This window comes from Onychostoma macrolepis, chromosome 17 (genome assembly GCF_012432095.1).
Source record: "Onychostoma macrolepis isolate SWU-2019 chromosome 17, ASM1243209v1, whole genome shotgun sequence".
NCBI lineage: Eukaryota > Metazoa > Chordata > Actinopteri > Cypriniformes > Cyprinidae > Onychostoma > Onychostoma macrolepis.
The window spans coordinates 18337275-18350179 of NC_081171.1; the positions used below are offsets into that span (position 1 = coordinate 18337275).

Below are 12905 nucleotides of genomic sequence, written 5' to 3' on the forward strand. Positions count from 1 at the left end.
CGGAGAATACAAACAATGGATCTGTTTTCATATCCTGATGTTCATTTGATGAATGTGTATGTATACAAGGGCATAATTATGGCATGCATAAGCCCAAAGGAGAAATATGAGGAGTTTGAGGTCTGTCAAGGTGTGTGTGTGTGTGTGTGTGTGTGTGTGTGTGTGTGTGTGTGTGTTTAATAAGTATTTATTTTATAGCATTTTTTTTCCGGAGTATTTATTCACAGTTTGAAACAGTACTTTTGGAAAACAATACCCCATTATTTTTTTACGTTTTAGTCAGCTGAATTGTCATTAACTTGTGTGTGTGTGTGTGTGTGTTTTATTTATTTATTTTTTAAGTACAAAACACTTAATTTGGGCTTAAAATAAACTGGGCTACAAAGAGTAATTCTTTAAAAATTCCCTTGTATGATTTTTGGCTCTGCAGCTGGTCTCTAGAGTTTTTGTGTCTAAAATTTAAAGTAAGATAGCTGATTAAATTTTTTTTTACATTTAGGTTACAACAAAACACTAAAGGATTTCAGAATATGGAACACTGCACAGACACATACATACATACTGGCCCTTTAAGAGGATCTGCTTATGTTGTTCAGGTGATTACATTTGGATTTCATCATGTCAGCATCATGTCACATATCACTCTGTCGTCTCTTCCAGCAATGCCTGAGCAGAGATTGACATGCCAGGCTTGCCAGCAAAACACACACTCAGTGCTTGCAAGCACAACTCATCCTTTTCCCCTGTGTTTCTGTGAGCTACTTTGTTCACACCTGCACATATATTTAACCGGCATTCCAGTTGGAAAAGTATTTGTATGTACAGTGGGATTCCAAAAAATAGAAGCATTTGCTTTAGTGGAATTTTGGATCCCATTGCATTTATGCCCATATGTTTAGGTGGGTCATCATTTGATCTGGTGGATCTGTTGATCATTTCCTATGATCACAACACATACGATGCCCCACTTTTCCTGTTTATGTGCATCTTCAAAAAGCTAGTTTTCTCTCTACTTACTGTCTGACACACTTCCATAATCTGTTCTGTTATGATAAACAAGATAAATTTGGTGAGCTTTTAGTAATGAAATGTAACATTGCTTTAAGAGTGTTTAAAATGGCTTTTTGTGTCAGAAATTATTTTTGTATATATTCAACCATAAACTTGTAAATAATCTCCTTTAAATATATAGATTTTCTGGATGGGGAAGACGCTGATGCAATGCTTAATAGATTTGTGTGTGTGTGTGTGTTTTCTTCTAGCGGCCTGTTCGCCAGCCATTACACTGAGACCCATTACAGGGAAGATGGACAGACTGTAAAGAGCACTCACAACTCTACGGTACGTTAAACAGTCTCATACACATTTATCTTTTGGTATACACACATCCCAGTGAGATAATGGAATGGATATTAATTGTTGTCCCGTTTCAAATACTATTAGAGGAATTAGACCAACTTGTAATACATCTGCATTTAGTTTTCTGGGTTAGTTCAGCCAAAAATAAACATGAGTAAACGAGTAAATGATCATCATCACTCTTCCTTTACATGATGTTTAGTCAAAAGCCCAAGCTACTCTTTTCTAAACACTGAAAGTGGATGGGGACCAAAGGCTCTCAAGGTCCTCATAAACAATAAAGCAAAAAATATATTGAGTTCTAATCACAAAGTGGTCCATAACATTTTAAGAATTCAGTCTTTCAGTGGCTTTATGGGAGGCACAGACTGAATTTGAAGTAATGTTTTACTGAAAATCTTTAAAATCTTCTTATTAACTAAAAAACAACAGCTTTCATTCAACTGAAATGAGCAGCTTGACCATTTAGCTATAAAACCCCTTGCATTCTAAGGAAGAATTTGTACAAGTTTAAGAAGGACATGAGGTTGAAACAAAACTGTGAATTTTAATTTTTAGTGAAATATTCCAATATTGTTGTCAGATATGATACTTAAAAATCTTCAAAAGTTAACTTGGGCTGGCTAGTGCTCTAGCATTCTCTGACTGGCCGTTTTCCCAGAAAAGCTGATTAATCTTTGCTGTGATGTGATGTTGACACGAGGACAGCATGTTGACATTATTGTCAGGCCTGATTTGAATTGTCTGCTGTGTCTTTTGTACTTTTATAATTAGACTAGTGCTAAGAACCGCAACTGACAGCTTTGACAACATGTTGCCATCCCCCCATTCCCAGTCGCACATGTGTAGGCTTGACAATATTATTCCTGCTGGGCATATTTAGCTCTTATTTATAATCGTTTAAGCCTGTCCAAATAGCCATGAACATCTTTTGTCTTCAAAGCTGAGAAGGTCTAAAAAAATTGAGCTGTTGTAAAAGATTAATTCATCAAAAATAGGTAAGACAGCTTGACAAGGCTTTGGTACGAGTGATAAAAAAACAGATACTTGATTGGCAATCTTATTTGCACATGCTTTAATTTGTTTTAAAAAGAAAAATTGGTAACACTTTATATTAGGTGGCCTTAACTACTATGTACTTACACCAAAGAATAAGTGCAATGTACTTTTTGTGTTCATATTGTATTGCGAAACACTTTTGCTGCTATTGAGGTGGGATATGGGTAAGGTTAGGGACAGGTTTGGTGGTATGGGTAGGTTTAAGGGTGGGTTAAGGTGTAAGGAATGGTTCAGTGTAACAGTGTAATTATAAATGTAAGTACAAAAATTTATTACGGATGTAATTACATATAGGTATTTTTAAAAATATAAGTACAATGTAAAAACATGTATGTACACAATAAGTGCATTGTACCAAATGATTAATTTAAATGTAAGTAAATAGTAGTTAAGGTCACCTAATATAAAGTGGCACCGAAAAATTGTATGCGAATACACAGGAAAAAATCAATAGCAGAACTGTTTTTCGAATATTATATTGAAATATGAAAATTACGATTTCATCCTTCAACTTTTTTCCAACTAAAACAGTCAAAAAAGCTAATTTCTCAGCAGATACATGTGTGAACGGTCATCCAAGGCAGACACATTAAAAAGCAGCCTAATATTTTTTCTGGTGATCCTTAAAATTAGGACATTGTGAAAGAAAAATGGCCTGCTTTTACTAATATAAATCTCAGACTTCACTTTGCTGGCCTAGTGTATTATTTAACAGGGCCATTAGCTAGTCAGTCATCATTTTTAGCTCTAGCTGTTTAGATATCCTACATCTATGGCTGTTTCTGGTACGTTCTTTGCTATTCTTGGTCTGTTAAAGCTTAAAGATGTGGAAATGGTAGCCACAAAAATTCCCCCAGACAGCCGAGTCTTGATGTGAAGGATTTTTGCCATCAGGCGAGGATCGCTTTTGACAGAGCGGTGTGTTTTTGAATGGTTTTGTCTGCCTGCGTGAGTGTGTGTGAACATTTGTGTTAGTGATGGCAGTTAGACGTCCAGCCTATGGCTACCGATTGGTATTTCCACATGAAAGGACTTTGGGGGCTTGTGCCAGCCATAACAGGGGAGAATAGTTTCCTTGTAAAATAGACCAGCAGGCACTACTCTTACTGGCACCGCAAAGTGTGGTTTTCATCAGCAAGCAGCTGCTTAAAGATGACTTTTGCTACGTGGCACTATGCTACATGATCCCTTTAGACCAACATTATCTGACATTATCTTGCGCCTGAACAGGATCTCAGTTAGTAAATGATCCAAATTTAAAGTTAATTGATTTCGGAAATAACCCCACTTTAACTTGATCTTTTGGCCATAATTCAAGTTTTCCTGTTGCACATCTGGCTGTTGGGTCAGGGAAATTTTTTATTTTTTTGGTCTGGATTCATATACAGAGAAAAATACATAGAAAATGCAATTTATACATATAAGTGACTTCTATGATGTACATAGTTTCTGTACTAAAAAGCATTTATTTATTTATTTGCATACAGTAAAAATGTCAGGGCATCTGTCCTAATACTGTACTGATAAAAACTTGATGGTTTGGCTCATTTATTTATTTATTTATTGTTTTATTTTGCTGCTTTACTGCTAATTAATATTTGAGAAATGTTAGTCCAAGTCATGCATCGACCAACATGCAGAAAGATTTTATAACAGCAAAGAACATAAAATAGGAAATGTGTCACACCCCTGGACTGTTTGTGTGTGATTTCCTCCCCGTGTGCTCTACGTGACACAGTTTCTGTCTCTTGTTAATTATGTCATTTGGTTCAGGTATGTCTTGTTAATTGTTCTCGTTATCCCATGTATTTAAGTCTGTGTTTGTCGGGTCTTAAATGTCATGTTCGTGTGTCTAAGCTGTTCCTTGTGTGGATTACCCCTTGCTTTCGGATTACTTTAAAGACTGTTACTTAGGTCTCCGTGTCATTCCCTCTGGCACAGTGCTGACAGAAGACCCGACCGACAAAGAAGTTTAATTGCGTGTTCCCCTCCATTTGTTTTTCATGTTTTGTTCAGTGTTTTTGTTTTCCCTCCATGAATCACATCTCCGCAAAATTCACCTCCCTAGCCTGAAAGGACCTGCCCCTCTTGGAGTACGGAGTTGAGTTCAGCCAGCTCGCTGTTGTAATGGCGTTCGACGATGCTGCGCTGAACTCACTGTTCTGGATCGGGGCAAACTACCATCACTGGACCGGCCCCGATCCAGAACCACTCCGGACCCAGAGCCCAGCCCACCATCACCCTGCTGCGCGGAGCCTAAGCCCGAGCCCACCGCAGACGGAGAGCCTATGCCCACTGCGACTGATGAGCCATCGCCAACTGGAGCAACAGAACTGAGGATCTGACCAGGGGCGAGAGCCGGCAACTGAGCCTGCGCCGGTGGATTATGCAAGGGAACGCAAGGGCTTGGAGAAAAGCTGCACCACTGCTGAGGGTGAGCATCCCCTGGACTCTGGGGACCTAATAGACTGAGAGGCAGTTATATATGCGGATATGCCCATTCTCCTCCCACCTTCCTCGGACTTACCAGTCTGCCCTGAACTGTCTGCCAGCTCTGTCATTCCCCTGTCTGACGAGCCATCGCCAACAGGAGCGACAAAGCTGAGGATCGACTACGTCTGACCAGGTGCGAGAGTAGGCAACTGAGCCTGCGCCGGTGGACTATGCAAGGGAACGCAAGGGCTTGGAGAAAAGCACCGCCCACTGCACCACTGCTGTGGGTGAGCATCCCCTAGACTCTGGGGACCTAATAGACTGGTAGGCAGATATACAGTATATGCGGACATGCCCATTCTCCTCCCACTTTCCTCAGACTTACCAGTCTGCCCTGAACTGTCTGCCAGACCTGTCTTTCCCCAGTCTGATGCGTTCCCGGTGCTGGGAATCACGATTTGGTGTGTGTGGGCAGTGCACACCAGCCCTGAGAGCCTGGAGGCTCACAAATACCCGCTCAACCACCCTCCCACTCCTGCCTCCTCCACCGCTGTCGTCTGGCAGCCCCTCTGCTCACCCTCGGCCCACCATCTGTGCGGTGGGATTACCGCAGGTCTGCCAGTCTCCATCGGCATCATGGCTGGAGGATCCCTTGTCTCCGCCTCCAGCCTCTGAGTCCCGGACTCCGCCTTGGCCCGTTGACCCAGCAGCTCCATCATGCCTCCTAGCTTCCTCCTCTCCACCATGGCCCGTCAGTCCACCAGCTCCGCCTGGCTCCCTCGTCCCTCTGGCTCCACCTTGGTCAGTCGTCGACCATCCGTCGCCTCGGGACTCCACTCCTCCGGCTGCGCCTCGTCCCCCCAGCTCTGTCAGGCTCCTCCTTCCCTTCGGCTCCACCTCGGTCCTCTGTTGCCCCGTCTCCGCCTCAGGCTCCTCCTCCACCAGCTCCGTGGCCGTTGGTCAGCCCCCTGGAGTCGTCAGCCCTTTCTCCACCATGGCTCCTCCCTCAGTCGGCTCCACCATGGGTCGCCTTCATGGCTATGGCCTGGGTCCCACCTGGCTTCTCCTGCTCCAAGTCCCTCTGGTCTCCTCCCTCCATCGTCTCCACCCTGGACTCTGTTTGCCGTCCTCCTCCCGGGTGTCCATCCTCGACCTGAACCTCCTGCATCGACCAACATGCAGAAAGATTTTATAACAGCAAAGAACTTAAAACAGGAAATGTGTTACACCCCCGGACTGTTTGAATGTTTTCCTCCACATGTGCTCTGTGTGACCCAGTTTCTGCCTCTTGTTAATTATGTCATTTGGTTCAGGTGTGTCTTGTTAATTGTCCTCGTTATCCCATGTATTTAAGCCCTAGTCTGTGCAGGCTGTGTTTGTCGGGTCTTAAATGTCATGTTTGTGTATCTAAACTGTTCCTTGTGTGGATTACCCCTTGTGTTTGGATTACATTAAAGACTGTTACTTTGCTCCATGTCTCTGCATCGTTCCTACAGTGCTGACAAAATTATCATAGAGAGGACCACTGCAGACCCTCAAGTCCAGGATCAGTGTCAAGATCAGTAAATCTCTTAAAATATCAGATAATTGGACCTTTTTTAATGACAAGACAAGGTCAGTTTAGGTTGTAAAATGTCATGTAGTGTGTCTCCACAAAAACTTAATGATATTTGTTAATTAATCATTCATAATATTTCTAAAAACATACCTTTTACTGAGAAAGGTATATTTTAAAAGTATTTATTTTTAGTTGTACCAAATGCACAATTAAGACTTTTCATGCAAACCAAAACCATGAAATCAGCATGAATAGAAAGAGTACATTTCCAAGAACCTGGCACATATGTTTTCAGCTTTACAAGGACTTTTACTTTTCTTCATGCAGATGAATTGCTATTACCATGGTGAAGTCCAAGGATACATTCACTCTGATGTCAGCCTCAGTACATGCTCTGGTATCAGGTAAGCACAGGATCACCACCATAATGTCCATGTATCCCCTTATGTACTTTAGGCGGTAAATTTAACCATATTGAATTCCAATTTTCAAAGTCATTAAAAGTCCTTAAACAAGTAGTTTAAAGCATGTGTGCTTTAGTGTGGAAAGCTATTATACTAGGCCTTAAGTTGTCCAACATTTATTGCCTTGCTATTGTTTCCAGTGGACTTCACAACTCTTCCTATGTGAAGGTTCATTTAGAGCTTATAAAACCGTGAGATTAAACATCAGTAAATGCTTTAGTATCATCCCATGCTTCATTGTCCTGAAGATAAGCACATAAAATGACTGAAAGAATTTAATATGTCATGAAAAACTTAAGCAATGTTGTTAAATGTAATTAGAAGGAGCATGTGGCTACAGTAAATTTGTCGTAGAAGCACAACTTTTACAACAAAATTGGTGAAGATGAACTCAGAGCTATGACTGAAGCAAACCCAAGGTCTCCTGCTTATAATTACAAAACACTTCTACCGAAAGTCTTTACTTTATCTTCATAATCACAAGCCTGGAGACTTTCAGGTAGGCAGATATTAAGGCCATATCTGAACACAGAAGGTTACTGTGAATCAAGGCAGAGGTAGATGTGATCGTGGCTTTTTTCCTCACTGGTGTGGGGGTGTGAGATGGAAATTTTTTACATCTGAAGATGCTGAAATATGCAATACTGTAGATGAAATTGCAATCCTGCTCAGTACTTTCAGGTTTCATATTAGCAGCTTGGTTATAAATTGCAAGGAGGGTATCATCAGATATAATTTAATTTATCATTCCTTCTGCAAGCATCGTTTTGAACTATCAGTATGGCTCCAGATTTTCATCTGTTTTATCTTGTTATTATATTGCAAAGTGAAAACTCACTCTTCATCTTGCAACCTAATTCTGCAGCAGTGGCTCTTATACATACACCCTTCATATTCGATTATCGCTCAACGATATCTTTCAAAATGTCTTTTTTTACCCATGGCTATATTATTAAGGATATCACAAATGTAAATTCACACATTTGAAAACGCAGGCATTTCACTTTCTGGTGAGTAATGGGCTATTGGCCATAGAACTGGGTGGAGAAATTAAATTTTATACAATCCAGTGTCATTCTGCAGAAAAATCCATATCCACCCATTTCCCAAATGGGATGAAGACAAACAAATGGACTTATTAGAACTGGATTTATTGACTATAGAGTTTATTAGATGGTGAAAGGCCATCTGCCTTTAAATTTTACAATTATATTGTACTGATAAAAATATAATTCTAATATAATTATATTATTTGATCTCAGAGTTAATATTATTTAGCTATGTCACTGCTGCATTTAGCCAGAATGCAGACTTGTATCATTTCTCCCATTTACATAATCTTTTTTGTTTCACACTAAATACTTAAAACATAAAGTGTCCTGCACCTCAAGTAAATTACCTGCCAGTTAACATACAGCCTAATTGCATATATATATATGTATATATTTTTTTTTTTGAAGAAGAAGAAGAAGAAGAAGAAGAAATGAATGCTTGTCCATGTTTACCTAACAACACAATGATAGGGTAGCCTATTGTAGGTGGTTGCCAAGAAATTTAATTCTATGGTGTTCTGGGTTGTTACAGGGGCATTGCTTGGTAGTTGCTTAGTGGTATAAGTCAAATGAACCCACCACTAAGTCCCAAAATCTCTGGGGTCACATCGCGTTTTTTAATGAACCATGTTTTAGTGCCTCAAGATGGAGATGCATTCATTTGTCTTCAGTCTTTTTTGTCCACTCTCTGTGTTTTCAAGTGCTACAGTGAATGCGTCCTGTGAATGGGAGCTCTTATATGGGCTGAATGCTGCCAAAATGTCGTAATTCTAAAATTAAAAACAAGTTCCCTATTTAAGTTTAAATTGACAAATTTTTGCAGCAAAAAGTCTTGTCATACATAATCATGACTGTTCATTGTTTACATTACTGATAATTGGTGTCACTTCAGAGTACTTGTGCACATCCCTAGTAGTATTATGTAGGCCTATTATCAACCTGGTCTCACGGCATAAACGTACCTGGGGACACTTTTTAACGAGACCGTTTTTACCTACCTTACTGCACGTTTCGCCTCAGTTTCATAGAGAAATGTCCACTGAGTGGCGCTAAAACACGGATTCAATACGTAAACCCTGCCACGTTTTTATTATGTTGATATAGGTACATATTGCTGTGTTTTTATTACGTTGCTTCAGGTACGTATTACGGCAGAATTCAAATATCCGGGGACTGTCACTAAAAATTAATGCTCTATCGTTTTGGAAATATGCCCTACACCAAACCCAACCCTAAACCTACCCGATAGTGTTGACAAATGCAAAACTGATATAAAAATGCATTTGTTGATGCAACCATGCTATTTGAACTTATATGTAGATTTTAACTGTTTTGTCGAACCGTAGTTATATGGGATTCGAACGGGATCTCCTCAGCTGAAGCAAATTGACGTGTTTTTGTAGGAAAAATATCCATATTTAAAATTATATAAACAGCTTTGTGTAACTTCCGCTAACTGTTGTACGCATGTTCAGGAGAGATGCCGCCGGACGTAGGCAAAGTGCTACATAAGAATAAGAAGAAAATGGCAATTAAGAATAATTTTGTTCTTGAAGGGATAGTTCACTCAAAAATGAAAATTACCCAATGATTTACTCACCGTCAAGCCATACAAAAATACAATCTTAAATTAACAAGTATTTTTAAAAATATCCTGGCTCTTCCGAGCTTTGTAATAGCAGTGAATGGGGGATGAGATTTTGAGGCCCAAAGAAGTGCATCCATCTATCATTAAAAATCAATGCGTTTGTGTAAGAAAAATATCCATATTTAAAAGTCAAAAGTACAAAATACACCTAGGGTGGCTTGAGGGTAAGTAAATCATAAAGTAATTTTCATTTTGGGCGAACAATCACTTTAAGAATGTTTCATGAATTCAGCCCTTTATTAGTTTAAAAAGCCCTTCATAGCAAGCCACACATTTTGAGATATAATTCTTATTAATATCACAAATGTTACAGGATAGGTTATGCACCAAGCCTTAGCACTTCACTGCTAAGTTTGAGCAATAGTAAGTGATGCTTTTCTTAGCAAGTACCACAAAATAAGTTGCCTGTTACCTTGCCATTATGTGTTTGTATGTTTTGTTTCACTAGAAAAAATAACACTTTTTAAAAGAGTTTAAATCTGAATTTCAATCCACAGAGGGTTCATCTTACTTGAAAATAAAACACTGATGGTGGAGCCAGCTTTTGAGCCAGCAAATGACACCCATGTAATTTATGAAGGGCATCACCTACACTTCCCCTCCGGAACCTGTGGACATGGACACAACATATCGACTGTCAGCCATATGAGCACTGGAGGACTGACACAATCATTCGGCACAAGGGTATGAATACGATCCATCAGCGACTGTCAATGTAGCAGCTATTATAACAGTGCTTTGTTTGGAGAGTGTCACTTTTTTGTCTTGAGGATGAATTAACATGCATCATTCAGCATGTGATGTCTTTGTTAATGCAGATGAGAGGATTGTGGTTGTCCTCACTTCCCATGCATGCTAAAACAAGATTAGAGAGCTCGGCAAGACATCAAAGGTTAACAGACGATCCCAACACAACAGTCTTGACATTAAAGATGTTCTTATCACAACATAGCTGTCTAAATAAGATATTCAGACGCCATTGTATTGATTCCAAAGGATAGCAGCAGATAGAAGATTCTGTTATAACTCAACATAATGGCGAACTGATGATATCTATATATTACAAGCGATTATGGTTAGGATCTGTATCAATGTTGGCACTGATATTTGCAGAAACATCTAAAGATTATAGATCATTTCATTGTCCATTGGACGAGAATAAATCAACTGGAGATGAAGACTCTTGATATTGTCACCATGGTGACTACAGAACTCCTAGTCAAAGTTATAAAGAACTGAAAGTGTTACAAGGAGGTTAAAGAGGGGTCACTTGTTGGTTCAGGCTTCAGCTATTTTTGGTGGTCGTGGTGATTAGTTCATTAACGAATCAGCTTTATTAAATTTAACTAAATCAAAGTGTACCTTATAATATAAGTATGCTTTCCTGTCTTTAATGGCTGACTATAGGAAATAGCATTTGAAGGCTCAAAGCATCACGGAACAAGAGAAAAGGATCAGTCCTTGTCAAGTGAAAAATTTTGTTAATTTTTTTAATGATTTCCTCTATGCTATTTCAAAACCTTTAGTTCCCCTTCAGGAACTCGAGCTGCATCGAAATGCTATGGGAACAGCTTCAGTGTGACCACGCTCTGAATCACGTGTGTAATCAGTCCAATGGATGGGCAAGACGTCACGGGCGGGGTGATGTAGCGACCAGGAAGCTTAAAAGCATGTGCGGTGGAACCGGTGTCAGCTTTCTGTCATTCAGCAAGCGCTCTGTGTGTGTGTCAGTCTGATATCTGTTTTGAGTCTTATTTAGTGTTGTTTGTCCACTATAAGCCACAATGTCTAAGGCTTCAGAAAAGTCGAAGCATAAGGGCGAGAGCAGGCGACATTATAGGCTGTGTGTTCATCCCTGCCCGCGCTACATTACAAGCGGGGATACACACAGTCTGTGCGTTGTCTGCCTGGGGGCGAAGCACGCAGAGTCAGCTCTCAAAGGAGCCGACTGCCCGCATTGCAAGCATTTGCCACTGCGTACGCTAACATGACGGGGGTTTCTGATTACAGCTATAGGGCGATGCCCCAGGTAGAACAGACGCTTGCGAGCTATCTGTCCCCTGGTGTGGCGTCGTCCTTGAAGGCTCCGGCATTGCCCTCCAAGCCGCTGCGAACTACATCCAGCTTGGTGGGCAAGGGGTACACGGCAGCAGGTCAGGCTGGTGCGTGTCTGCACACCATGGCGGTGTTATAGGCGTACCAAGCCGACCTGCTTAAAGAGCTAGATGAGGGCGAGGTTGTTAAGTCCGAGGACATAACTGAACTGGGTAGAACCACTGATTTGTTTCTCTGCGCCACCAAGGAGACCACCTGAGCCATCGATTGGTCTATGGCAGCTCTGGTGGCAGCGGAGAGGCATCTCTGGTTGACCCTGTCTGACATGAAAGAGAAGGACAGGGTCTTCCTCATGGAAGCCCCGCTTGTGTCTTCTGGCCTGATCGGCAACGCCGTCAATTCCATCGTCGACAGGTACCAGGAGGCTTGTAAACTGGCGGCGGCGTTCCAGCAGTTCCTCCCTCGACGCTCTCTAGCTCAATGTACCTCCGTGTACCTTCTCCTCTTACCACGAGGCACAGAAACAGAGTGTCACCTCTCGCACTCCCGAGAGCAGCGGCGCTCTAGGTCGGGGACTTCAAAGCCTAAGCCAGATCTGCGGACCGTTCTTCAGGCTAAGAAGTCCTCGACAAAGAAGTCCTGACATACGTGGCCCCTACTGGGGAAGAGCGGTGTACACCTCATCACACGGTGCCCGTCTCTCCTCAGTGCCCCCAGGAGATTGGTCTACCAACCCTGCTACCAATGGTGCTTCAGGGCACAGCGGTCTCCAGCGAGCGCTTCTCTCAGTTTCTTCCGCCCGGAAATGTAGAGGAGATGAGAGGCTCGCCACCTCTTCGGAGATCTCTAGAGCATCTAGATCGCCGTTCCCTGCCGGACCTCCGCTTCAGAGCATCGAGCTAGCAGCTCTAAGTACACCAGAGGCCAGTCTCGAGAGACTGGTTCCCTTAGTAGACTGTTTGGCAGCGTGGAAGCTTCTGTCAAACGTGTCTCAGTGGGTCCTGCACACTGCATTCAGTTCGGCACTCCACCGCTGCGTTTCAACAGGGTCATTCCCACGCTGGTGGGCCCTGAGCAGGCTCTGGTAATGGAACAAGAAGTAAACACTCTCTTGAGGAAGGAGGCCATCGAGGTGGTTCCTCCTTGCGACAGAGAGTCCAGGTTCTACAGCTGGTACTTCATAGTTCCGAAAAAGGATGGAGGGTGCCATTTTAGATTTGCGTCAGTTTAACTATTCAGTCATGCGGCGATGCCTTCGTGCCTTAGACATGTGGAGG

The 12905-nt window shown here is 41.7% G+C and overlaps 1 protein-coding gene across 7 annotated transcripts in view; it reads left to right on the forward strand.

Annotated features, from left to right (window-relative positions):
- The window catches only part of adam12b (ADAM metallopeptidase domain 12b), a 108606-nt gene that overhangs the window by 40286 nt on the left and 55415 nt on the right, over positions 1 to 12905 (forward strand). For 5 of the 7 annotated variants that reach the window (XM_058750267.1, XM_058750269.1, XM_058750271.1 and 2 more), the window contains exons 4-6: positions 1263 to 1341; positions 6737 to 6813; positions 10071 to 10257. In XM_058750267.1, the coding sequence (XP_058606250.1) occupies positions 1263 to 1341; positions 6737 to 6813; positions 10071 to 10257 (343 nt within the window). Of the gene's footprint in view, positions 1 to 400; positions 597 to 1262; positions 1342 to 6736; positions 6814 to 10070; positions 10258 to 12905 lie in introns of those variants that run through there. The other 2 variants (XM_058750273.1, XM_058750274.1) reach the window with 2 other exon arrangements.